Source organism: Oncorhynchus mykiss, chromosome 7 (genome assembly GCF_013265735.2).
Source record: "Oncorhynchus mykiss isolate Arlee chromosome 7, USDA_OmykA_1.1, whole genome shotgun sequence".
Classification (NCBI taxonomy): domain Eukaryota; kingdom Metazoa; phylum Chordata; class Actinopteri; order Salmoniformes; family Salmonidae; genus Oncorhynchus; species Oncorhynchus mykiss.
Window position 1 is genome coordinate 65,871,734 of NC_048571.1, and position 27,903 is coordinate 65,899,636.

General features: G+C 43.1%; 1 protein-coding gene across 3 annotated transcripts; it reads left to right on the plus strand.

The window, feature by feature from the left end:
* On the plus strand, positions 1-27,654 carry LOC110528279 (trichohyalin). Of its 3 annotated transcripts, XM_036983862.1 has the most exons (10): positions 1-514; positions 4,709-4,741; positions 7,799-11,251; positions 22,740-22,855; positions 24,896-25,196; positions 25,294-25,450; positions 25,721-25,854; positions 26,455-26,648; positions 26,885-26,974; positions 27,386-27,654. In XM_036983862.1, exons 2-9 carry the CDS (start codon positions 4,709-4,711, stop codon positions 26,958-26,960), a joined length of 4,464 nt encoding a protein of 1,487 aa, XP_036839757.1. In that variant the 5' UTR covers positions 1-514; the 3' UTR covers positions 26,961-26,974; positions 27,386-27,654. The 3 variants fall into 3 exon arrangements, with proteins under 3 accessions (XP_036839757.1, XP_036839758.1, XP_036839759.1); XM_036983863.1 differs by lacking the exon at positions 4,709-4,741 and having other exon boundaries at positions 15-514; positions 27,386-27,651; XM_036983864.1 differs by lacking the exons at positions 1-514; positions 4,709-4,741; positions 7,799-11,251 and adding an exon at positions 15,451-16,953 and having other exon boundaries at positions 27,386-27,647.
* The last annotated feature ends 249 nt before the right edge of the window (positions 27,655-27,903 follow it).

Here is a 27,903-nt window from a genome sequence, read left to right on the forward strand (position 1 = left end):
TATTTCCCATGATGAAGTGATGCTGAATGTAAAAAATTGCTCAATTTACCCACTCTCCCCTACTGTTTTAGTCAACACAAGCCTATGTTTTATAGGCATAGGCCTACTAATTAGACTTTCAAAACTGCAACTACTAACTAGCTAACTATTAACTACTGCTATCTAGCCTACTAGCAAATTGTGGTCAGAGGCGCAAGAAACTAGGCAAAACCAAAATCACCATCAACAATCAGGGAAATTTTGATCTTCTTGAACTGTAAAAATAACCAATTTCTCTAGCCTCTTCAATTCATATCAAACCTGTTTGTCCAGTCAGTCATGCCGCAGCACCTGTGGGAGGGACAGATCTGTCCGGACACCCGCTCTAGGGACTGTCGCGGACTATCGTTCGCTGTGGCACAATAGTATTCTTGTGTGGGATCTGTGTTGAATGACTTTGGGAGAGACGGAGACAAATTCACGAAACAGCCTCTGTTCAACACATATTGTAATCTGGAGATCCTAAAGATACCAGGTAAAGTCTCAAGCCTATTCCTATAAAACACCAGTTGTCAGTTGATTAAAGCAATATGTCCACTCCTGTAACAGCTACGTTATCGTTAGTAGGCTATTTGATCATAAAACGCTTTTAATTTGTCGGTATAGGCTAGGGATATGCAACAAGGAAAAGGTATACTGAACTATTTCACTACCAGGAATCATAATAGCGCAGGAGGTCATTCCAGGACTTTAGTTATTTTAACTTTTTTACTGCGGCGAAGGAGATATAAGATTACATGAGTTCAACGACAGAGAGTTCATTGTGTGCTCCATTTATTTATTGGTCACTTATTAATACCAAGTAAAGGTTACAGTCAAATACGTTTTGTTTATCGCTTGTTTTTCTTACAACCAAACAGCGCAATACTTGATGTGTTCTGTAGAAAAAAAAGACCTGTCTTAAATATCAGTCTGCAAAGGATAGACTTGGCAAGTAGAGTGTATTTTCGTATTTTCTTTGGTGGACTGACTGCGAACATAGACACAACGATTTGAGACTGGTGGGAGCTCAGTTACAGCTCAGCATCAAACACAGTATTTTGTGTGGCATATTATATGGGGTGGAATAGATCATTGACAATACAAATAACAGAATTGGCTAATAGTTTTTGATTGAAAGTGGTGACCGTCACCATTTGTTTACAACAAGAAGTTACTATGTTGTAAACATTTCCCATTAGATCGTATTTAACTATATGACAGAGCCTTATTCAATCGAAACGTGTTCTGTACTTAAAAGTGGAAACCAAGTTTGATGAGAGCCCTAAGGGCCAGTACTATAATGACGGGACTAGAGAGGGGGACAATGTGTTTTTCTGGTCAGAAGTAGCCTAGTGCACTTTATATGGAATTGGAGTACGATCCCACTGGGCAAAGACATCAGTTCAACATCTAGTTTTGATTTGCAATTACGTGAATTCAGTTTGAAATCAACAAAACATTTCACCATGTCATTGGATTTAGGTGGCAAGTTGGGTGAATAAATTACGAAAATCCCTTACATTAATGACTTTTTGCAAAACCAAACAGTTTTCCACATTGATTTAACATCACCACATTTTGTATTTATTTAAATGACATGGAAACAATGTTTATTCAACCAGTTTTTGCCCAGTGGGATTTGGAACATACACCTATGCCTCCCAGTCAGACCTTGGGGCTCCTCAGATGGTTTTAAAGTGCTTCATATGTGGAGCAGTGGAGTGTGGTTGGACTGGTTTATACTACATTGAGAGCTGACAGGAAAAACCAGACAGGATGTGCAACATGCAACTGGGACACATTTGTGTTTTGTTCCATTCAAATCAGATGACTTCACTCACAAATCAACCAAACAACCTGGCTTGACTCTTTAATATCATTCCAAGAATGGTTAGAATTTGAACAGCTTCCTTAAACATCTCAATAAAAAAGTAATAATAGCATAGAAATTTGGCACTATCAGCTATACTAGTATCAATCAGAGATAACATATGTTTAGATTTGAGATTGAATCATGAATATCATGGCAAACTGTCACTGTGTATTTGAGGGTAAACAACAGCACTTTTTGTAGATCGTCCCTGTAAAGGCGATCATAAGTATAAGATGAATCATCTTTAACTCTGTGAGACCCAAACATAGATTCAAATTAGGGGAAAAAATATTACCCCCTAGAAATACTTCTAATACTTCTAATAGACCTCTGATGGATCAAAATCATTGACAGGTGATAGAACATATTGTGTCATGGTATATAAACCTACAATTCTGTCTTATTTTGTCTGAAATAGCTAAATGTATCATCTTGACCAATCCATATTTTAGTATGTTGCTATCAAAAACATATATTTTTCAAAGCCTCAACTATTTTGAAATACATAATATAATACATATCTTCCTTTTTGTTATTTAATGTCTAGAAGGAACATCAAAGTTAATGTTGAAGTATTTGGTTATCCATATTTGCAGAATTCGGAAGGTATACAATCTCTTTAACTTGTCTATCAATCTATAAATGTGGTCCTATGCCTGAGTTTGCCCACTCTTTAATAAACCCAATGTTGCCTTTTTGCAACACTTACAAAACTACCTCTACAACTGGCTCAGAGTGCGTGTTTCACGATAAAAAATATATATTCATAATCACTACCTCTTAAAGAAGACAGGAAAAAATATTTCAAGTCACGTAGTTGCATGGATGGCTTACTACATATGCTTGTGTAGAGGACCAGTGTGGTCTCAGACAAGTGAACAGGTGTCAGATTCAGAGTGTTTAATAGTCACATGTACAAGGTTGCAGGTGTGATTGCAAGGTTCGGTGAAAATCTGTCTAGTGGTGACTATTCAGCAGCCTGATGATTTGAGGGTAGAAACTATTGGCCAGTCTTCAAGTTTTTGCCATGATGCTCCTGTACTGCCCACGTCTGAAGGGAGAACAGCGCATGGCTTGGGAGGCTGGGGTTCCTGATGATCTTCTTGGCCATCCTGCGACACCTGGTGTTGTAGGTGTCCTGTAGAGCAGGCAGTGTGCACCCAATGGTGTGTTCGGCTGCACGTTTCACCCTCTGAAGCGCCTTGTGGTTTCTAATGTTTCAGAGGCTAAATGATGCCACAATAATCACTGACACACACAAATATGATTAAGAGATACATCTGGGCCTAAGGAGATGCACTGTGCTTTAAATCATTATTTAGTTTAGGACCTGTACAGGATGCAATTGAGGAAGCATTGCATTTTTGCAACTGAGGGTCTCAGGGTTAAGTGAATATAGTGCTAAAGATTTGTATTTAGTTACAAATCCCTCACTAAAATAAGTGAATTGTTATGCATAATGTAGAATTTAGCATAACAACTGTCAGTCCAATGACATGTATTTCACTGACATAACAATAATACTGTACAGTTACGGTGTAAGAGATAGCTTATGGTGTAAGAGGTAGCTTATGGTGTAAGAGGTAGCTTATGGTATAAGATGTACAGTTGAAGTCGGAAGTTTACATACACCTTAGCCAAATACATTCAAACTCAGTTTTTCACAATTCCTGACATTTAATCCTAGTAACAATTCCCTGTCTTAGGTCAGTTAGGATCACCACTTTATTTTAAGAATGTGAAATGTCAGAATAATAGTAGAGAGTGATTTATTTCAGCTTTTATTTCTGTCATCACATTCCCAGTGGGTCAGAAGTTTACATACACTCAATTAGTATTTGGTAGCATTGCCTTTAAATTGTTTAACTTGGGTCAAACTTTTCGGGAAACCTTCCACAACCTTCCCACAATAGATTGGGTGAATTTTGGCCCAATCCTCCTGACAGAGCTGGTGTAACTGAGTCAGGTTTGTAGGCCTCCTTGCTCACACACGCTTTTTCAGTTCTGCTAACAAATTTTCTATGGGATTGAGGTCAGGGCGTTGTGATGGCCACTCCAATACCTTGACTTTGTTGTCCTTAAGCCATTTTGCCACAACTTTGGAAGTATGCTTTGGGTCATTGTTCATTTGGAAGACCCATTTGTGACCAAACTTTAACTTGACTGATGTCTTGAGATGTTGCTTCAATATTTTGTGAAGTGCACCAGTCCATCCTGCAGCAAAGCACCCCCACAACATGATGCTGCCACACCCGTGCTTCACGTTTGGGATGGTGTTCTTCAGGTTGCAAGCCTCCCCCTTTTTCCTCCAAACATTACGATAGTCATTATGGCCAAAACTTTCTATTTTTGTTTCATTAGACCAGAGGACATTTCTCCAAAAAGTATGATCTTTGTCCCCATGTGCAGTTGCAAACCATAGTCTGGCTTTTTTTATGGTGGTTTTGGAGCAGTGGCTTCTTCCTTGCTGAGCGGCCTTTCAGGTTATGTTGATATAGGACTCGTTTTACTGTGGCTATAGATACTTTTGTACCTGTTTCCTCCAGCATCTTCACAGGGTCCTTTGCTGTTATTCTGGGATTGATTTGCACTTTTTGCTCCAAAGTACGTTCATCTCTAGGAGACAGAACGCATCCCCTTCCTGAGCGGTATGACGGCTGCGTGGTCCCATGGTGTTTATACATGTGTACTATTGTTTGTACAGATGAACATGGTACCTTCAGGCATTTGGAAATTGCTCCCAAGGATGAACCAGACTTGTGGACATCTACAATTTATTTTCTGAAGTCTTGGCTGATTTCTTTTGATTTTCAGATGATGTCAATCGAAGAGGCACTGAGTTTGAAGGTAGGCCTTGAAATACATCCACAGGTATACCTCCAATTAACTCAAATGATGTCAATTAGCCGATCAGAAGCTTCTAAAGCCATGACATAATTTTCTGGAATTTTCCACGCTGTTTAAAGGCACAGTCAACTTAGTGTATGTAAACTTCTGACCCACTGGAATTGTGATACAGTGAAATAATCTGACTGTAAACAATTGTTGGAAAAAGGACTTGTGTCATGCACAAAGTAGATGTCCTAACCGACTTGCCAAAACTATAGTTTGTTAACAAGAATTTTGCGGAGTGGTGGGAAAACAAGTTTTAATGACTCCAACATAAGTGTATGTAAACTTCTGACTTCAACTGAACTTTTTCAGAGGTATTTTTCCTCTGTAAAAATCTAGCCCAACCAGCCTCTTTTAGCTTGGCCTGAGAAAACCAAACCGACTGGCTTTCAACCCTGAGTATCATCAGAGTATGTGAAAGTGATATGTTATGGTGAAAGTTATTTTCACAGAGAGCAGAGTGACAGCTTACAGTTTTTTTTTGATTGCTTAAGCACGATTTTCAAAATAGGGCCTGTGTTTTCAAAACACTACACACAATTAGCACAACCACACACCCAATTAGCAAAACACTACAGATCCTTTGCAAAATTAAACACTCTTGTAAAAACGATACACTTCTTTTTAAAAAACACACTTTGTTACCATATGAAACACACACGTTTCACATTACTATACTCTGTTTACACGAGTTACACTCTGCTGTGATAAACCTAAAACCCTTTTAGCACTTCTACTTCCCTATGATTAGAGTAGGCTACTATCAACAAAGTACAAATATAATGTAAATTCACCAAACACTACACAAGACCAATGTTGCAGACTGAAGAAACTCATTTATTTCTCAACACGCCCAAAATGTTGACAAGGAGAGTCATAATACTGTAACCAAACGTCACTTTACATATTGTAAGTTCAAAAAAATAAATACAAAAATAACTAGACATTGCCTCTTCGCCTAGCTGGATCTTGCCAGAGAATTTCATCAACATCGCAGGCAATGTTGTCATTAGCAAGACACCTTGGAAAGAAACATCTTGAATGACAAATCCATCCTTGCATTGCTGCTACCTCCATCTGGTCACAGGCCTCCTCCATGGCTTGGATGAGGGGTACCTCAGCCTGGAGACGGAGATCATATACCTTCCACCGCCATGCCGAGAAAAACTCTTCTATAGGGTTGAGGAATGGAGAGTATGGTGGAAGATATAGGAGGGTGAAATGTGGATGTTGCTGAAACCAGTTCTGAACCAGAGCAGAGCGGTGGAAAGACACATTGTCCTAGACAGCAATGTATTGCATATGATCGATTTGATTTGCTGCTGTTATGTTGTGCAATTGGTCCAAGAATGTAAGTATGAGTGCTGTGTTGTAAGGGCCCATATGGGCATGGCGGTGGAGGACCCCATTCTGTATAATGGCTGCACAGAGTGTTATATTATGCCCACGTTGCCCTGGGACATTGACTGTTGCCAATGATGTTTCTTCCCTTCCTTCGTGTTCTCGTCAGGTTGAACCCAGCCTCATCTACGTAAATGAACTCATGCTGAACCTCCTCTCCATCCATTCGTAAAACAGTGTCAGGCAAAATTGTGTAGTTCAGTGTAGATCTAGTATACATATTACAGTACAGTAAAAGATTATGAGACAGTATGCAAGATCACACTGCTAAAGTGAATACATACCTCTGCATAATCATGCCGCAGTCGTTTCACCCTTTCGGAATTGCGCTCGAAAGGCACTCGATAAATTTGCTTCATTTGAATATGTTTTTTTTTAGGATGTGTGCCAGTGTTGCTGTTGAGACCTGATGGATATCGTTGAAAATGGCGTGGTTATTGACAGTGTTAGCTTGGAGCTGCTTGAGTGTTATAGCATTGTTGGCCAAAACCATGTTTACTATCTCCCTCTCTTGCTGTTCTGTGAACATAGGAGGCCTTCCCCCTTGTCGTCCCTGACCCTCAATCCTATGTAGAAAAAAACCCAGTATACAATAGTACAGTAATTTCACAGGAAAAGGTAACAGAAGTGCTGATAGTGCATAGAATACAGTACTGTAAGCAGTTACTGAAACCGTGCAGATGTTTTTGATATGATGATATTTTTACAATACCTATTTTCCAGTCTAAATGTTCTCATCACACTTGCGACTGTATATCGGCTTAGATTTGGCTGTACTCGCAATCCAGCCTCCCTCAGCGTCAGGCCGTGGTTGACAACGTGGTCAACCAGTGTTGCGCGGATCTCATTTGTCAGATTCGGTCCTCTTTGAGCACCTTCTTGTCTTCCTCTTCCTCCCCTTCCTCCTCCTCATCCTCCTCCTCGTCCTCCTCGTCCTCCTCGTTCTCCTCGTCGTCCTCCTCCTCCTCCTCGTCTTACTCTTTCTCTGACTCTTTCCATTGTGCTTGAAGACCGATGAACTCACCTGCTGCTTTTTATAGTGCTTATACACCTGATTGGTGTGTCTACAGTTAAGCAAACGAGTGTTTGCACACCTGATGACTGTGTTGAACCAATTGGTTGGACGGTGTGGTAATTTGACAGTCAGTGCTTTGGTATTGCAAGGACGTGACTTCATGATAGATTTTTGTGTGTAATGTATGTTAAGTGTGTTTAGTGTTTTGCAAATCACTGTGTGTAGAGTTTTGCAACAAGTGTGAGGTTGACAATGTGCTTATAGTTGTGCAAATATGGGCTGATGTTTTGCTTCTTGAGTGTAAGGTTTTGCTAATAGTGTACTACTTTTAATTTTAGTGTGTAAGCAATCCAAAAAAAACTGTAATGTGAAGTAAAGCCAATGATTTGTTTTGTACCTGGCTTCATGTAGCACAATTAGCCTAACATAGCCTTTCTTCTTCTCCCCTCTCTTCTCACTTCCTCCTCTTCCTCCCCTCTCCCTCCACTTCTGTCCCTTCACCTCTCCTGCCAAACTCTCCCTTTTTCTCAACCACTCTCCTTTGCTCCACTCCCCTATCCTCTCGTCCCCTTTTCCATACTTTTTTCTGTTCTCAGGAACGAAGTGAGGGCATGGCAGCTCGTGTGGACGTGGCCTCTGGTGAGGTGGGCCAAGCAGGAGATGCAGGTATCAAGCCTGAGCTAGGCCCCAAACCCTGCCTGATTCCCAAACCCTTTTCACTGCAGAGGAACACCACATTCCGCTCCATCCTAGCCCCAAAGACACTCACAATGACTCCACAGCCATCTCAGACCACGCCCACTACCTCCAGCAAACCAGAGCCTTGTCAGCCTATTAGTGCCCCTGTGTCTGACTCAAGCAGCATTGTGAAACTCGATGCAGAGAGCACCACGATACCTGAACTGACCAATCCTCTCAAAGTTCCTTCAGCCATAACACCCCAAACTGAATCGACCCACATTACTGAACAAAACCAAACTGCTCTTTCCAAATCCCTTACTATCCCAAAATCGGAGCCACCAGCTAGTACCACATCTGACCCAACTGGAACCTCAGAGGTAAATCAAGTCAGTCTTTCTGAACTGGACGAACATGGCCCCTCTGATACAGGCCACTCCGCCACTGGAACTGAGCCTGTACCATCAGTCACCTCAACTCCTCTTCAAACGCAGTCTGAAAACACTGTGAGTGAGCCCACCCCTGCGGTCGTCAGGCGCCACGCTGGGAAGGATCAGGCAGCCCACTTGGGAGGAGGCAGGAAGCGGCTGTCCATGGAGCTCACCTCCAGGTTTGAGTCTGCTGGCCTCTCACTCCCCTCACAGCCACCAGCTAACCAGGAACGGGAACAGGTGACCATGAGAGAGACTGCAGTCCCCAAAGTGTCAGTCCTCGGGGCAAAAGAGGAAGAGAAGGTCACTGATTCACCAGGGTCACCGTCTGAACCAGAGTGCAGACTCAAGCACTCAACACCACTGAAGGAAGAGAGAGATGGAGAAGGGGTAAAGGAGGAAGGAGAAAAGAAAGGGAACAGCATACAACGGAGGATCAGTCTGCTGCTGGACTCCTCCTCGAGACTAGAGGCTCTGACCAATAGGGAGGAAGTACCTCGTCCAATGAAACAAGCAGTTAGTTCTGGTGGTGTGAAACAGCGGATCAAAGACTGGGCAGCAGACACACCTCCTGTTCAGGCATCCAATCAGAGGGTGGATGTTGCCCCTCAACCATTCCCTGTCAGAGTTCACCCTGTGTTGAGTGTCACTGGGGGGTCGTTGGCGACGAGCAAAAGCGTTCAGCTAGCTCCTCGAGAGGACAAGGCTTCCACCCTACTTCACGCTGGACATTCTGGGATAGAAGATGAGGAGGAGGAGGAGGAGGAAGACAAGGAGGAGGAAGAGGTGGAGGGAGTGAAGGATGAGGATGTGGTACCACTCTACAAAACAGTAGGTATACGTCTTGGACAGGAAGATGGGGGGGAAAAACAGGAGCTAGTGGTTGATCAAATATGGAAAGAGATGGAGGCTAAGGTAAAAGAGGAGGAAAAACTTGCAGAAGTGGATAAATTAAAACAGCTGGAACTAGAAGAGAGACAGGCAGAAGATGAGAGGGAGAGAGAAAGACAAAAGGTAGTGGAAAGGGAGAGACAGAGAGAGGAGGAAGAGAGAAAGAGGGAAGAAGAAGAGGAGAGAAAAAGACAAAGAGAAATGGAGAGGGAAATGAAGAGACAGAGACAGAGAGAGGAGGAAAGGGATAGGGAGAGACAGAGAGATAAAGAAGAGAGAGAGAGAAAGAGGAAAGAAGAAAAGGAGAGAGAAAGACAGATAGAACTTGAGAAGGAAAGGGAGCGACAGAGAGAGGAGGAGAGGGATAGGGAGAGACAGAGAGATGAAGAAGAGAGAGAGAGAAATAGGAAAGAAGAGGAGAGAGAAAGACTGATAGAATTTGAGAAGGAAAGGGAGAGACAGAGAGATGAAGAAGAGAGAGAGAGAAAGAGGAAAGAAGAGGAGAGAGAAAGACTGATAGAATTTGAGAAGGAAAGGGAGAGACAGAGAGAGGAGGATGAGAGAGAGAGAAAGAGGAAAGAAGAGAAGGAGAGAGAAAGACTGATAGAACTTGAGAAGGAAAGGGAGAGACAGAGAGAGGAGGACGAGAGAGAGAGAAAGAGGAAAGAAGAGAAGGAGAGAGAAGGACAGATAGAACTTGGGAAGGAAAGGGAGAGACAGAGAGAGGAGGATGAGAGAGAGAGAAAGAGGAAAGAAGAGAAGGAGAGAGAAAGACTGATAGAACTTGAGAAGGAAAGGGAGAGACAGAGAGAGGAGGACGAGAGAGAGAGAAAGAGGAAAGAAGAGAAGGAGAGAGAAAGACAGATAGAACTTGGGAAGGAAAGGGAGCAACAGAGAGAGGATGATGAGAGAGAGAGAAAGAGGAAAGAAGAGAAGGAGAGAGAAAGACTGATAGAACTTGAGAAGGAAAGGGAGAGACAGAGAGAGGAGGACGAGAGAGAGAGAAAGAGGAAAGAAGAGAAGGAGAGAGAAAGACAGATAGAACTTGGGAAGGAAAGGGAGCAACAGAGAGAGGAGGAAGAGAGAAAGAGGAAAGAAGAGAAGGAGAGAGAAAGACTGATAGAACTTGAGAAGGAAAGGGAGAGACAGAGAGAGGAGGAAGAGAGAAAGAGGAAAGAAGAGAAGGGAGAAAGACAGAGAGAAGTGGAAAGGGAGCAACAGAGAGAGGAGGAAGAGAGAAAGAGAAAGAGGAAAGAAGAGGAGAGAGAAAGACTGATAGAATTTGAGAAGGAAAGGGAGAGACAGAGAGAGGAGGAAGAGAGAAAGAGGAAAGAAGAGAAGGGAGAAAGACAGAGAGAAGTGGAAAGGGAAAAGGAGAGACAGGTAGAGGAAGGAGAGAGGGAGAAGCTTAGGATGAAAGAGGAGAGATTGAGAGAGAAGGAAAGGGAGAAACTCAAAGAAAAAGAGCGAGAAATGGAAATACAGAGAGCGGAGGAAAGGATGCAGGAAGATGAGATAAAGAGAGAAGAAGATCGGAAGAAAGAAGAAGCAGTGTCCCCAATCCAATTCATCACTCTTAAACCTGACCAACCTCCCAAGCCAGAGCCTCCTCCCTCAACTACCGTCCCCATCACAGAACCAATACCAAAAGAAGAGAAGCAGCCTCACATCGAGGTGGTCTACGACGACTTCTCTGTCAAAGAGGAGAAGCCTCTTATCAAGATGGTCTATGATGATTTTTCCGTCAAGCCCCGGCGGTGGGGGTCTCAGGCCAGGTTCCTTGCTGACCGTGCCCAGGTCAAGTCACCCTCCCCTGGAACAGAGGAGCCTGAGTCACTGGGCTCCTCAGAATCCGACCTCCAGAGAACCGTTGTTGACACCCAGGAGCCAGCCCAAGAGAGTCCAGTCAGCGTCAAACCTCACCCAGCTGAGAGGGATCTAGAGGGGGGAGTCCCCACCCCAAAGGATGGGACAGAGAATAAGAAGGAGAAGAAAAAGAAGGAGGAAGAGAAGTATAAGGAGGAGGGCACCAGCATGGACATGGAGGAGGTAAGCAAGGGGAATATCAACTGGGGAGTAAATATGAAGATTATAACACAAAAAGGGTATTTAATGGCCTAGGTCATTTTCCTTTCCAACACTGACTGACTTTCCATTGGCTTAAATCCTGGTGGTATACTGTGGAAATTGTGTTTCCATAAGAATCCACATAAAGGCATTTATGGGGGTAGCCATACAGTAGCCATACAGATACTTATCATTTTTATATAAAATCTCAAAGCAGGTTACACGGCTATTGGCTAAATATCAAGGTATCCCTTTAATGTGGTACTACCTGCTAAAGGAACAGGTATGAAGTCACTGCTAAAGAAGGCAGTGTGTGTGTGTGTGTGTGTGTGTGTGTGTGTGTGTGTGTGTGTGTGTGTGTGTGTGTAACTGTAAATAGTTGGATCAAGGTGTGCCATTTTGTAATGATACTGACATGCCCTGAAACCAGAACCTATTCACTACCTACCCTGCCTGCTACCTAGATAACCATAGGTACAAGTAGGTGTTGGTTCAAGGGGTGTGTAGTTATACACAGACTCTCTATCTCTCTTACACACACGCACACACACACACACACACACACACACACACACACAAACATGCACACGGACTTGCACAAGCACACAAAAATACACATACGATACAAATACACCCGGGTACATACACTAACAGACAATGACAATGCCTACTTGGTCTTGGTGATATTTCATTCACTTCTTGTGGTTTTCTACTGAATGAGAAGTTGTCATTGAGCAATAACTTATTGTGGCTCTCTGCTGCCCCCATTCAGTACAGAGACAGTATTACAAAACACATTGGGATATTTGACAGAATTTAGAACTTGAGTATAAGTAAATACGAAAGTGTTTCTTTAATGAGGAAATTCCCTTTCGGCAATATAGCTAAGTAGTCCCAAATATCCCCACATATACTTTGTGTGTGGGCGTGCCTGCTTGCTTTCGTGTGTGAGTGAGAAATAGAAAGTAACCGAGATCGAGACATTTTACTTCCCTTCCATCACTATTGCAGTCTTTGTCTTCCTTTCATTTTACCTTCACTCAATGTATTTCTCTACTAGAAAGGGGTTGTATATACAATGATTGGCCAATAGTACCAATGATATTGTCTTATGAAATTTGGATGGTTGGTCTGTTTAAATTAAGGAGTATTTTAGTTTCAGGTCTTTTGTTGTGATCTAAAAACAATAAATAAAACGTATATATAAAAATAAAAGGGTTGTATACAGGGAGGGAATTAGAATAGCCATATCTCCTCTTTTAGCTGTTTGACATAGATATGAAAAAGGACGTTGGGAGATACATGAAGGATAGGCAATACTAAGGGTGATGTATAAAGGAGGAAGACAGAGAGATAAGATATTATGTACCGATACATAGGGATAAACTGATGAAGAAGTGTTAAAATAGAAATGCCTGAGGCTTCTATGGGTGAGTGATCTCTTCTGCTCATAGAATAACTAATAGCTATATTGTATATTGAAAGCTGTCACACTTGTGTTCATTGTGAAAGAGAACTAGAGAAGTCAGGGCTGTTAGCGTGGCTAAATAGGAAGGAATCTCTTTAGAGCCACACTGTTCACACCACAAATAGTGTAGCTTTACTGTAGAATATCAATCTCGTTCTACTCGCTGAGAAGAGCATCAAATCACCACTAAAAAAGTCTAGCTATTCCACGCACATTGGCAGGACTAAGAGGTAGCAGCTAACAACATGCTGTTGTATTTTGATCATGCAAAATCTGCATTTGAATTAGGGGTTTAGTGACAGATGCAGATGAAGACAATTTAGACCTATGCAATTAGTTTGTTTTTTTACTCATTTTTTATTTTCAATTTCATAAAAGCAGATGAACATAGACACATACTACTTATACTACTACATGCAGATGGGTACAGTTCATGGTTCATGGTAAAATAAGTGAAACTATATTAGGTTTAACATAACAGAAATCATAAAACATTTCCAGACAGAGATAATCATTATTATAAACAAATAGAGCAATAGAAAAAGACACCCAAACCCACACACCAAAAAGTACAAATACAAAACAAAATGTGGGGAGGGGCTTTATTTCATGCCATTAATAGTCTCATTACTGGGCTCCATCTTTGAATAAATGTAGGTCTTTATAATCTAAGTGAATGTGTTATTTCTTCCCTCTCATACAGCTCCCAAACCATTTGCAGACACAAGTTATATGTTGGGGCGGTTGAGTTTTAACCAAGACCTAGGCAATGTTTTCAACATGCATTATATGGAGACAGCTCCTGTTTCTTTGGTTTGATACAACAACAGCATTTATGTGTAGCAAACATGCTGTTCAGTTTCAATGTTACATTTCTGTAGGCTGACAGGATTTTCCAATAAGTCAAATTCTAAGTAATCTCCCTTCAACAGGAATTCACGTTTCCTGTTGGTGTGTGGCTTTTTTTTCTGCCTTACTTACTCATTCTATAGTACTATATCGTGTTTACATGAAGGTACACTCAGAGAAGATAGAGAAAGCAAGACATTTCATAGGCTCCTTTTTTTCTGGTTGGTGTGTGGCAAATTAACTAAGTAGACCAGATCCAGCTGCTGTCTGAATAGGTATAAAGCCAAGCTTGGTGATTTACTGCCACCTGCAATCATGGATTTTTTTCTCAGGAGTATAATTCATTGTCTGATCCATCCTGCTGACTTGGATGGGATTATGTCATCTTTTCATGAACCCATCAGAAGTCCCACCCAGGTGACTACTTCAACATGGTGAAAGTCCTCAATGGCCCTGCCCATGCTGATATAGGTTTTGTGGCACGTGAGCCATCTATCCAAGTTCATGTTTTCCTTATATTTAGCTCACTTCCTCAATTCACTTTCATTTGAATGAGTGAGTTACCATTTAGTCCAGTAGATGGTGCTAAATAACCAAACTATATTTACTTGTACAAAACCTGAAGTTACCTTTCAGTGAGTCAAATTATATTTACTTCCCATCGTGGCAATCCCTCACTCATTTCACTGGTTTCATGCAGATTTGAAAAGTTAATAATGAGAATTGTCAAAGGAGGACAGAAATTGGGTTACTAGTTACAAGCATTTTGCTATCTCACAATAACATCTGCTAACCATGTGTATATGACCAATACATTTTATTTGATTAGATCATCCCCCAATCAATGCTCAATATGTATATGATGTAATTCATCAATATAAAACTAAACAACACATCTGTGAAGCTAAAACAGTCTTTCCCATTTCATATTATCTTTAGGATTTTTTAAGGTGAATCAGGTTTCTCCAGTAAGAGCTAGAGGGAGAAAGGCTATTTCTGGTCTGAGAGAGCAGTGTCAGTGTGTTTGCGCTCCAAACACAGGCTGAGCAGCCAACCATGAGGGCTGTTCAGACTGACTGACTGACTGATTGACTGACTGACAGACGGATTGACTGACAGATTGACTGATTGATAGATGGACAGTATGTAGTAGTGGAAAGTTGCAAGCATAACTTAATAAGATATTAGAATCCTGCCCTCACCCTCCATCCATCAACACTGTTCAACAACCCCACTTCTCTCATGATAGCAATTCATAAATACCATACATGGTACGACGAGCTAGATCTTGCTCTCTGTCTCTCTCTCTCCGTCCCTTGTCACCCCTCCCTTTGCTGAGAGAGTGCCTCTCTCGCTCTCTCCCTCTCTCTCTCTCTCTCTCTCTCTCTCTCCCTCCCTCCCTCTCTCTCTCTCTCTCTCTCTCTCTCTCTCTCTCTCTCTCTCTATCTCTCTCTCTCTTTCTCTCTCTCTCTCTCTCTCTCTCTCTCTCTCTCTCTCTCTCTCTCTCTCTCTCTCTCTCTCTCTCTCTCTCTCTCTTTCTCTCTCTCTCTCTCTCTCTCTCTCTCTCTCTCTCTCTCTCTCTCTCTCTCTCTCTCTCTCTCTCTCTCACACACACATGGACACACAGACACACAGTGAAAGCACTACGGCTAGAGGTAGGGCTCATCGACTGCCAGGAAAGTTCCTCTTCTATTTTCCTCTTTCTCACACACACAAACACGCTCTCTCTTTCCTTTCTCTCTCTCGCTCCTTCAACCTTGCACACTCTCTCCACATACCTCTATCTCTCTCTCCCTGTTTCTCTCTCTCAGTCTGCCTCTCTCCCTGTTCCTCTCTCACCCACTCAGTCTCTCTCTCTCTGTCTCACTCGTTCTCTCTCTCTCTCTCTCTCTCTCTCTCTCCAAGCCTGAAAAATGTAGATTTTGACTCCGGCACCTGCCCTTACCTACAGCACAGAGAAAGGGAGAGACGGAGGCAACAGCAGAGCAGCACCTTGGTCCAGCCTCACCTTCCCGTGGGATTTTCCACCTTCCTTCCTTCCTACACAGAGCCCAGCTTTGATTGTTGTTCTCTGAGAACGTTCACCCAACTCTGTGGAGATAAAAGCAGAGAATTAAGCTCAACTCACCTGGTTGTGCATGAATGGATGCAAGGAGAAGTCAAGATTCCCATCTGGTTTTCCCATTTTTCTAAAAGAAATGGGAGGAAGGGTCTGAGAGAACCTGGGAGTTCCGGGGTATTTAACTGCGGGAGAGACAGACAGGTTTGGTTTGTGAACGAGGGAATGTGTCAGAGCAAGAGAGAGAAAGAGAGAGAAAGAGACTTAATATATAAAGAACATGCAAGAGCTTAAGTGGTTGTACATAGATGAAGAGTAGATATAGGCTAGGTAGTCCATCTGGCTGGCTGGGTTTGACATTGAACGTGAACAATACAATAAGGAAAATAGTCTATCAGCTGCAACAGGAGTCATAGATTGATATCTTACAGTGTGTTTTCACTTTCAGCCGGTTTCTTAGTGTTTGACAGAGTCTAGTTGTCACTGTGTGTGCTCAGGTTTGCCTAGTCCCATCCATTGTGGTGAGCCCTGCGGTGTCAGAGGAAAGTTTTGTTGTATTCAGAGCACATGGTCGGCCAGTTCACATGATTGGCAGGGCTAAACAGGAAGAGTTGTTTCAGTAAGTGGGAGTGAGGTGTACACAGAAGCATGCTTTGAACCTAAATTGGACTTTGATTAACTCAAACTGGACTGGTTACTGTGTATACAGAAGTACACCTTGAACCTAAATTGGACTTTGATTAACTCAAACTGGACTGGTTACTGTGGACCTTCCGTGATGAGGACATGTTCTATCACTGCCATCTTTGACCTTTGTCCTCTGAAACCAGGAAGTAAATAAAACACAGCCAGGGAAGGAGGACTTCTCAACCCCCACACCCCAAACCTGAATCCAACCCAAAAAAGTCTTGACCCTTGGTTAGCACATTCCTCTGGTTTCCATATTAACCCGGTCACCCCTGTGACCACTCAGCATTATCACGGTGGTAGCCAATAGACATGCAGAACCTGGGCGGTAAACTGTCCTCCGCCCAGGTCCAGGTCTCTAGCTGGGTGGGCAGCGTGCGTCGTTCCCTACAGGAGGCACTGAACTTAGTCTGGAAAAATGATGATGAAGAGGATGAGGTGGTGAAAGAAGATAAGGAGAAGGTAGAGGAGGAGGAGGGAGAAGGTGGGGACGGGAGGTTCCAGAGGGCCGTGTCTCCACTGCGTAGCTTTGCCTCCCAGAGCCGGCGATCCCTGAGGTTGTTCTCGGTCCGGAGTCGCCAGCGGATCAAGCTAAGTAGACGGGCAGCAGACACCAGCGCTGTAAGAGAACTCATCTGAACAACGTCATTATCTGCTCTTGAACCAGACTGTTTTTAGAATGAACATAGACCTAAAAGTTCTACTTAGCCAAACAGCTTAATTCCCTAAATAGTCTGTAGGGCCACTACCACTTCTTTCTCCCCCTCCATCTCTCCAACACGTTTCGACCTCTTTCTGCTTATTCCTATCCTTCTTCTCGCCCCTCAGAGGCTTGTGTAGGCCTATGGTGTGCGTGTGTGTGCGTGCCGTGCTGATCAGTGTGCATTTCCCTCTGTCAGTGGTGTGAATGAGAGTCTGGGGAAAGTGACAGGAGGCCTGAGGGAAAGAGATAAGATCCATGGAAACACTGTAGCATGTGTGTTTGTGTGTGTGTGTGTGTGTGTGTGTGTGTGTGTGTTTGTGTGTTTGTGTTTGTGTGTGTGTGTGTGTGTTTGTGTGTTTGTGTTTGTGTGTGTGTGTGTGTGTGTGTGTGTGTGTGTGTGTGTGTATGCTCCTTGCTATGAATTTCTGCTCATGCTAACCTCACACACCTCTCAAGGCCCATGTTTTCGTGTCCATGTATAGTCTTTCTATTCCTCTCACTGCAGAACACATTTAGCAGAACCACACAGCTGTATTGCATTGTTTACATCTCTGTAATAGAGCTAATGGTGTGGTTTATGCTGTAGACCTGCAGAAAGGTAGACTGCTTCAGGGTGCAACAATATGCCGTCCATAACCACTAGTGAGTGTGAGTTCCTCCAAATTATGTGAGTACGTTTTTAAAAACCCTGTTCTGTCTCGGAAGCGAGTATGTCTCCTTGTGTATATTTCTATCAGGCCTGAAGCCTGCACATTTAATGTCTGAACACGCGCATGGATATTTTGGGTGTGGGTGAGTGTGTGTCTATGTGTATGTGTCATTTATCGCTGCATTGTTTAGAGGACGTGCAAGCTAGCATTGGGTCCTTTTTCAGTCTGGATGGCTTTGAGCCCCCCTATAACTTTACTGTGAAGCACAGATGTTAAAATGAGGTGTGACCGCAGAGTACTACCTGCTCTGTCTTGACTTGTAACCCTCCCCCTTAGGATCCCTTGCTGGTGTCACTTGTTAAATCCACTTCAATCAGTGTAGATGAAGGGGAGGAGAAAGGTTAAAGAAGGTTTTTAAAGCCTTGAGACAATTGAGACATGGACTGTGTGTTTCATTCAGAGGGTGAATGGGCAAGACAAAACATTTATGTGCCACAACTGTGGGAAGCATTGGAGTCAACATGGGCCAGCATCCCTGTGGAACGCTTTTGACACCTTGTAGTGTCCATGTCCCAATGAATTGAGGCTGTTCTGAGGGCAAAAGGGGGAGGTACAACTCAATATTAGAAAGTTGCTCTTACTTATTACCGCCTACCTTATTTGACATTGTAAGCTTTTTATGTAAACAATGGCAATCTGCCCTTTGGACTGATATACAGCTGCCAATGAAACTCTGGCAATTTAACCCTGCTGCTATACATACACTACATGACCAAAAGTATGTGGACACCCCTTCAAGTGAGTGGATTCGGCTATTTCAGACACACCATTTGGTGACAGGTATATCAAATTCAGCACACAGTTATGCAATCTCTATAGACAAACATTGTCAGTAGAATGGCCCGTACTGAAGAGCTCAGTGTCATAGGATGTCATAAGATGCCACCTTTCAGTTTATCAAATGTCTGCTCTGCTAGAGCTGCCCCGGTCAACTGTAAGTGCTGTTATTGTGCAAACATCTAAGAGCAACAACGGCTCAGCCGCGAAGTGGTAGGCCACACAAACTCACAGAATGGGACCGCCGAGTGCTGAAACACGTAGCATGTTAAAATAGTCTGTCCTCGGTTGCAACACTCACAAGTGAGGTCCAAACTGCCTCTGGAAATCCTCTGGAGTGACGAATTATGCTTTACCATCTTGCAGTCCGACGGACGAATCTAGGTTTGACGGATGCCAGGAGAACGCTACCTGCCCGAATGCATAGTGCCAACTGTAAAGTATGGTGGAGGAGGAATAATGGTCTGGGGCTGTTTTTCATGGTTAGGGCTAGGCCCCTTAGTTCCAGCAAAGGTAAATCTTAATGTTACAGCATACAATGACATTCTAGAGGATTCTATGCTTCCAACTTTGTGGCAACAGTTTGGGGAAGGACCTTTCTTGTTTTGGCATGACAAGGCCCCCGTGCACAAAGCAAGGTCCATACAGAAAAGGTTTGTTGATATCAGTGTGGAAGAACTTGACTGGCCTGCACAGAGCCCTGACCTCAACTCCATCGAACACCTTTGGGATGAATTGGAACGCCGAATGCGAGCCAGGCCTAATCGGCCAACATCCGTGCCCGATATTAATGCCCATGATTTTGGAACGAGATGTTCGACAAGCAGGTGTCCACCTACTTTTGGACATGTAGTGTATCAAACAGGGTTGTGAAGGCCATACGGCTCTGTCCCAATGGACCTTAGTCAAAAGTAGTGCACTATATAGTTAATAGGTTGCCATTTGAGATGGAGCCGAAACACACCCAGTCCTCCTGTCTGTCACTGTACTTCCTCTATGAGGTCATAGCCTACTGTACTGTAGGCAAATCCCCTGAGAGAGGCTCATTCAGCCACACAGTGACAAGGCCAGCCAGACCAGAGTGATGCAGCACGATATGAAGCATTGTGCAAATGAAGTCAGACAGAGATAATATCTCACTCACTCTTTCTCTCTCTGTGTGTGTAGCCTGACTCACCCCACCCAATCAATCAGCACAAAGCAGTAAAGTAGTTATGAAGGAAGATGTTTACTAAATCAAAAGCCGTTCTTCTCCCACTGTATTTACACAGAGGTTGTTTTTGTTGCCGGGTAACATAAAAAACGACGGTAGGTTGGCATGTGTGCCTTGACAAACACTAGTGTGAGGTGAGGTTCAAAGAATGTGTTTGTGTGTGTGTGTGTGTGTGTGTGTGTGTGTGTGTGTGCGTGTGTGTGTGTGCTCATGTAGTGTTTGTGTTTGACTGTGTCAGTGTGTGTGTGTGTGTGTGTGTGTGTGTGTGTGTGTGTGTGTGGGTGCGTGCGTGCGTGCGTGCATGCGTTCATGCGTGCGTGCTCATGTGGTGTTTGTGTTTGACTGTCAGTGTGTGTGTGTGTGTGGTGTTTGTGTTTAACTGTGTCAGTGTGTGTGTGTGTGTGTGTGTGTGTGTGTGTGTGTGTGTGTGTGTGTGTGTGTGTGTGTGTGTGTGTGTGTGTGTGTGTGTGTGTGCATGCATGCGGGCTTATTGTGTTCTCCCTATCACCGTTTGACTGTCAGTGTGTGTGTGTGTGTGGTGTTTGTGTTTAACTGTGTCAGTGTGTGTGTGTGTGTGTGTGTGTGTGTGTGTGTGTGTGTGTGTGTGTGTGTGTCCGTGCTCGTGTGGTGTTTGCCTGTGTGTGTGTGTGTGTGTGTGTGTGTGTGTGTGTGTGTGTGTGTGTGTGTGTGTGTGTGTGTGTGTGTGTGTGTGTGTGTGTGTGTGCATGCATGCGGGCTTATTGTGTTCTCCCTATCACCGTCAGTTACCGTTACTTTTAAGTAAAAGTATTTTTGGGCGGTATCTGTACATTACTTAACTATTTATATTTTAGAAAATTTTACTTCTACTTCACAACTTTCCTGGAGAAAATATTATACTTTTTACTCCATACACTGGAGTTTGGAGTAAAACGTGTTGGAGTGTGCCCCTGGCTTTATGCACATTTTTAAAACAAGAAAATGGTGCCATCTCGTTTTCTTAATATAAGAAATTTGAAATTATTTATACTTATACTTTTGCTTTTGATAATTAAATAAAACATCCCTTTTTCAGGACCCTGTCTTTCAAAGATAATTTGTAAAAATCCAAATAACTTCACAGATCTTTATTGTAAAGGGTTTAAACACTGTTTCCCATGCTTGTTCAATGAACCATAAACATTTAATGAACATGCACCTGTGGAATGGTCGTTAAGACACTAACAGCTTACAGACGGTTGGCAATTAAGGTCACAGTTATGAAAACTTAGGACACTAAAGAGGCCTTTCTACTGACTCTGAGAAACACCAAAAGAAAGATGCCCAGGGTCCTTGCTCATCTGCGTGAACGTGCCTTAGGCTTGCTGCAAGGAGGCATGTGCCACACTGTAGATGTGGCCAGGGCAATAAATTGCTATGTCTGTACTGTGAGACGCCTAAGACAGCGCTACAGGGAGACAGGACGGACAGCTGATTGTCCTCACAGTGGCAGACCACGTGTAACAACACCTGCACAGGATCGGTACATCCGAACATCACACCTGCGGGACAGGTACAGGATGGCAACAACAACTGCCCGAGTTACACCAGGAACGCACAATCCCTCCATCATTGCTCAGACTGTCCGCAATAGGCTGAGAGAGGCTGGACTGAGAGCTTGTAGGCTTGTTGTAAGGCAGGTCCTCACTAGACATCAACGGCAACAACGTCGCCTATGGGCACAAACCCACCGTCGCTGGACCAGATAGGACTGGCAAAAAGTGCTCTTCACTGACGAGTCGCGGTTTTGTCTCACCAGGGGTGATGGTCGGATTCACATTTTTCATCGAAGGAATGAGCATTACACCGAGGCTTGTACTCTGGAGCGGGATCGATTTGGAGGTGGAGGGTCCATCATGGTCTGGGGCTTGTTGTCATTGCAGGCAATCTCAACGCTGTGCATACAGGGAAGACATCCTCCTCCCTCATGTGGTACCCTTCCTGCAGGCTCATCCTCACTTGACCCTCCAGCATGACAATGCCACCAGCCATACTGCTTTTTGTGGGGGATTTCCTGCAAGACAGGAATGTCAGTGTTCTGCCATGGCCAGGGAATAGCCCGGATCTCAATTCCGTTGAGCACGTCTGGGACCTGTTGGATTGGAGGGTTACGGCCATTCCCCCTAGAAATGTCCTGGAAATTGCAGGTGCCTTGGTGGAAGAGTGGGGTAAACATTTATATTCAAGCAATTACATTTACTTTTGATACTTAAGTACATTTCAAACCAAATACTTTTAGACTCTTACTCGAGTAGTATTTTTAGTATTTTAGTTAGAGTATTTTTCTATTAAGGCATCTATACTTTTAAGTATGACAATGGGGTACCTTTTCCACCACTGGACACCATTCTATTGCAACTCCTTGTCTTCTCCATGTTCAGGGGAAGATCTGAACAAGATTCCACAAAATTCAGACAAGCATATTTGATGTAATCTGTCAGTTAACAAAAAGATAGTTGATGAGAGTTGACATCATACAGATACCGTAGCTAAGATCATTCATCAGATAACATCATACATACGCTGTGCACAAAACATTCCAAATACCTTCCTAATATTGAGTTGCACCCCCTTTTACTCTCAGAAAAGCCTCAATTCGTTGAGGAATGGACTCCACAAGGTGTTGAAAGCATTCCACAGGGATGCTGGCACATGTTGACTCCAATGCTTCCCACAGTTGTGTAAAGTTGGCTTGACGTCCTTTGGGTGGTGGACCATTCTTAATACACACGTGAAACTGTTGAGAATGAAAAACCCAGAAGTGTTGCAGTTCTTGACACACTCAAACCGGTGCGCCTGGCACCTACTACCATACCCCCCCCGTTCAAAGGCACTTCAATATTTTGTCTTGCCCATTCACCCTCGGAATGGCACACATACACTATCCATATTTCAATTTTCTGTCAGTCTATGTCATTGAAACTTACCTACATTTTTGATGATGGTCCCTCTCTGTTTTCTCTCTCTCTCTCTCCCCACCCATCAGGTTCAGTTGACGTGTTATGTGGGGGCAGGAGAGGGACGTGACACAGAGTCTCTGATTGGTGGAGAGCCAGACAAGCAGTACGGGGGCTGTGACACGAGACTGTCTGAGGATGACTGGTGGGTGCACTGCAAAACAGGGGAACCATACATGAGTCCTATACTACTGATAAGTATAGTAGGGTGCAGCTCAATAGTCTTAAGTAGCTCCCTCTCCTGGTCTCATCTCTCCTTTACCTGCTCTGATGTGAAAAGATAGGATACGGGCGTATCTTAATCATCTTAAGTAGTTTCCTTACCCTGCCTCCTGTTCTTTGTCTGCTGTGATGTGAAGAGACAGGATAGGACAGGGGAAAGTAGTTTGGCTTCTTCTGACCTCTGCTGGTTGATTAAACACATCACGGGGTAGTGTATACCGAACAAAAATATAAAGCAACATGGAACAATTTCAACGGTTTTACTGAGTTTCATTAGGCCCTAATCTATGGATTTCACATGACTGGGCAGAGGCGCAGCCAATCAGACTGAGTTTTTCCCCACAAAAGGGCTTTATTACAGACTGAAATAATTCCTCTGTTTCATCAGCTGTCTGGGAGGCTGGTCTCAGACGCTCCTTCAAATCTTGAGATGTCTGTGGCATTGTGTTATGTGACAAAACTGCACATTTTAGAGTGGCCCTTTATTGTCCCCAGCACAAGGTGCATCTGTGAAATGATCATGCTGTTTAATCAACTTCTTGATATCCCACACCTGTCAAGTGGATGGATTATTTTGGCAAAGGAGAAATGCTCACTAACAGGGATGTAAACAAATTTGTGCACAAAATCTGGGATCTTTTATTTCAACTCATAAAACCTGGGACCGACACTTTACATGTTGCGTTTATATTTTTGTTCAATATGTCGTGTCTTTGGCATCATTAAAATGAAGACTGCTATTTTATCAAATCAATTCTAGGAAGTAATAACCAGGAAGTCGGGGCACCAAGGAAAATATTCAGATTACAAAGTTATCATTTTCCTAATAGAAATTTTCAGGTATTTTAATATCTGATCAATTAGTCTTCTAATTAATGAATTATTCTTTACCTCACGTTAGTCTCATTCCAAACGTCATAAATTGTTGGTAATCTGCACGAACCCAGTCTTCACTATGAATCATCCATACATCAATTGTCTCAATCATGTATTTATTAACTAACTAAATAATCACAGAAATGCATTAACAAACAACAAAGTAGATATGTTTACAAGGAAATGATAGGGGATATGCCCTAGTGGGCTAAACCGGTATTACGGCTTGGTGGACAAAAGGGAAGTGGGTGTAGACTGAGAAATGTGGGAATTACGCAAATGAGTCACTACACACTTGATAATTATATTAATTGAAATGCTAATCATTTGCACATGAACGCTCACTCATTCTACTCAAGCCTTAGCTCCCTCTGTGATCGAGGTACTGGTCTGCTGGGAAATTCCCAAGGTGGGGGTTATATCCAGAACCGTAGGAGAGTTGCTGTCCCATGACTCCAGATCAATGTCTGTGCTCATGGGGCGGGCCTTAGTTAAGCTCCAAAGGGAATTGGAGTTTCCTTCATTAAACAGTTTAAAATCACATTACATAATTTCATAATTTTTAGATGCAAGCCTCACAACTGAGACTCTTGTATAAACAGAGTTATGGTAATGTGACTGTATTGTCTCTCATGAGATTCACAAACATTAAACGAAACTCAAGAGAGAGAGAGAGAGAGAGAGAGAGAGAGAGAGAGAGAGAGAGAGAGAGAGAGAGAGAGAGAGAGAGAGAGAGAGAGAGAGAGAGAGAGAGAGAGAGAGAGAGAGAGAGAGAGAGAGAGAGAGAGAGAGAGAGAGAGAGAGAGAGAGGGGGGGGGGGGGGGGATGGTGCTCGCTTTACCCAAAGAGGGCCACGTCATGACAAGTATATAAACAGGCACATCTCCATGGTTTGGTATACCCACATTAATTAATGCAGTACCGGTTCCCAAGTACCCAAATACTTTGAAATCACTTTTACTTGTCTATGTATGTCACCTTTTTATTTTTATTTTTAAGTTCAGATATTTTGCCCACCAACCTGTATCCGTTGACTTTTTGTAGTTGAACGATGTTATGATCTCTTTTGAATTTCCCACATCCTCAGTCGGCAGACAACAGAGGACCAGATCTCGCCTGTCATCACACCAGATGAGCCTGACAGTACATATCCACTAGAAGAGACAGAGGACCAGATCTCGCCTGTCATCACACCAGATGAGCCTGACAGTACATATCCACTAGAAGAGACAGAGGACCAGATCTCGCCTGTCATCACACCAGATGAGCCTGACAGTACATATCCACTAGAAGAGACAGAGGACCAGATCTCGCCTGTCATCACACCAGATGAGCCTGACAGTACGTCTCCACTAGAAGAAACAGAGGACCCATTACCCTTTCCTGATGTAAGTCAAGGCTTATCTGGTACTTTCCATTATGCATGCAAGCATTTACAGGCAATACAATACTTGATTTTGCTTGTTTCTTTGTGTGTGCATACAGATCTCCGCCCCTCTATTGGACACCAGTGTTCTGCGTGCGAGGGCAGAGCTGAGGAAGAGTCGACGAACCCGCCCCACTCGAGCTTTCCGTCAGAGCTCTACCACAATAATGCTTGAGGAAGACCCGGACCACGACTGGAGGTTCTATGACTCCTCAGGTTAGTAGACAATTCCAAATCAACCCGTAGAACTGACCTTCCCCATGCACTGTAGACCTGAAGGGATCGTATAGTTCTAGGAAAAATGGGAATAGCTACACCTTGTTCTCTAATAGCCTAGGTGGAAGTCCCAATATATATTTCTTACACCAATCTCATATTTTCAGATACACACAAGTGGCTAGAAGGTAGGGGTTAAGGATTATTACAACCATCCCTCATGTAAGGTCATTCACACAAGGCCAACCATCTGTTTTGCCCCTTTTGCAGATAAGCTAGACTCTCTGATACGGGGGGATTGTACGTCTGGTGAGGAGCAGCCCAGAGGGAGGGAGGTTTGTTCACAACCTTCCCAGCCCCAGAGAATAGCCCTCTTCTCTGGAATGGACCCGTCTGCCCTCAAGGTACATGCTCTCAGCACCCCTATTTTACAACCGGAAACACTGTGTGCTTCCCAAATGGCACCCTTTTCCCTGTGTAGGGCCCACAGGGCTTTGGTATAAAAAGTAGTGCACTATATAGGGAAGGGATATTCAAATCCTACACTGGAGGTCTGAAATACTGCTGGTTTTCTGTTCTACCTTATAATGAATTGCACCCACCTGGTGTCCCATGTCTAAATCAGTCCCTGATTAGAAGGGAAGAATAAAAAAGAATGGAACTGGCTTCGAGGTAAAGATTAGAATTTGAGGGATATAGGGAAAAGGGTGCAATTTGGAATGTAACCTAAGGCTGAAATTCAGTCATACCTGCACTGCTGGACATCTGCACTGCATGTGGAAAAACGACACATTTCCATAAAAAGTGCATTTTGGGTGATAAACAAAACTAGTGTGATTTTTTACAAGTTATTTCTTACAGCAGGAATCAGGACAACATTAATTTAGAAAGATTTTTCACAGTGCAGAACCAATGTGATTTTCCTTAGTAAGGGTTTTCCTGTACTATCACAAATGTCTATATATGACTTGTTCATATCTTAAATGTATCACTGTCTCTCCTAGGCCCAACTGAAGAAGCGAGGAGGTGGTGATGGAGGAGGAGGTGGTGGAGCCGGTGGAGGTGAAGGAGTAGACACAGACCGTCAGACAGACAGACTTTCCCCTTCCCCCTCTCAGCTCTCCCGCTCTCCAAGACGTTCCTCCTTCCTCCCCGGGATGTCACGAGTGCTTCCCCCTGTAGGGAACAAAGGTGCAGGGTAAGTTTACTCCCAACATGCTGCTCTTATCTTACTAGCATAAAACCACAAGTGATTTTGTAGTTTTAAAATGTTATTCAACATGAAGCAACAAAATGTGAATAAGAAAAAAAGAACAATATGATAGAACAACAAGCAATGCAGATGACATAGCTAGCTGGCGACATTAGTTCGCTATTAGCTACAATAGTTAACTGCAAGGCAAACCGTTTGATCTTTGTTTGTGTGACCCTCAGGGGGGACAAGTCTCCTTCATGGCTGCGGGAACTCAAGTCTAAGAAGCGCTCGAGTCAATACAACAGTGAGGCCTAACTGAGCAGAGCAGGGTGAGGGGATGGATCCAATTTTACACCAAATATTACAAATCAAAGTCCATATCTGATCACATTCCCCTTCTATCCACACCTTAAAGTGATAGTTAACTCTAAAGAAAGCTTAACGTTTGTTAAAGTGATGCTCCAGAACTTTTGTGTAATTTCAGTCAGTTGTGTACTACATCATCTATGTTGTATGATATGTTGTCCTGCTAAAAAAAAACTTTGCAATATGTATGATATGTTAAGAATCCAATTCATAAAATATGTTGCAAATTTGTTGTGCTTAAGATTGCAGACTACATCTTTAAGTTTGCAGATTGACAATGTCAGACACACTTTGATTTTGGAGAGAAATATCACATTAAAATATGCCCCCTATCTGTGTCATGTAAATAATATTGTATTTCTGTTTACCTCTAGGAGATACCATTGACAAGGAGATCATTCAACTGCTACTGCAGTTGTTGCTGACAAACACAGCTGTGGGCTGGACTCCAATCATGTACCTTTTCAAAAACACACTTTTTTAATGAATTAACTATGCAAGACAATGGAGAAGCATTGGATACTTCCCTGCGTTGTGACCATCTTTTTCCACTTTCCTATTTGACAAAGGAACTATGAGCATGTAGATACTTTATTTGCAACACACACACACACACACACACACACACACACACACACACACACACACACACACACACACACACACACACACACACACACACACACACACACACACACACACACACACACACACACACACACACACCACACACACACACACACACACACACACACACACAGATGTTTTGAGGAGTGGACTCAAAATGCCCTTTTCTGTTAATTTGCAACATTTGCCTCTTATCCCAGGCCACTGTATTTTCTAGACTGTATCTCTCCATCCATCCATACTTGCATTCCAGATTCACTTGACA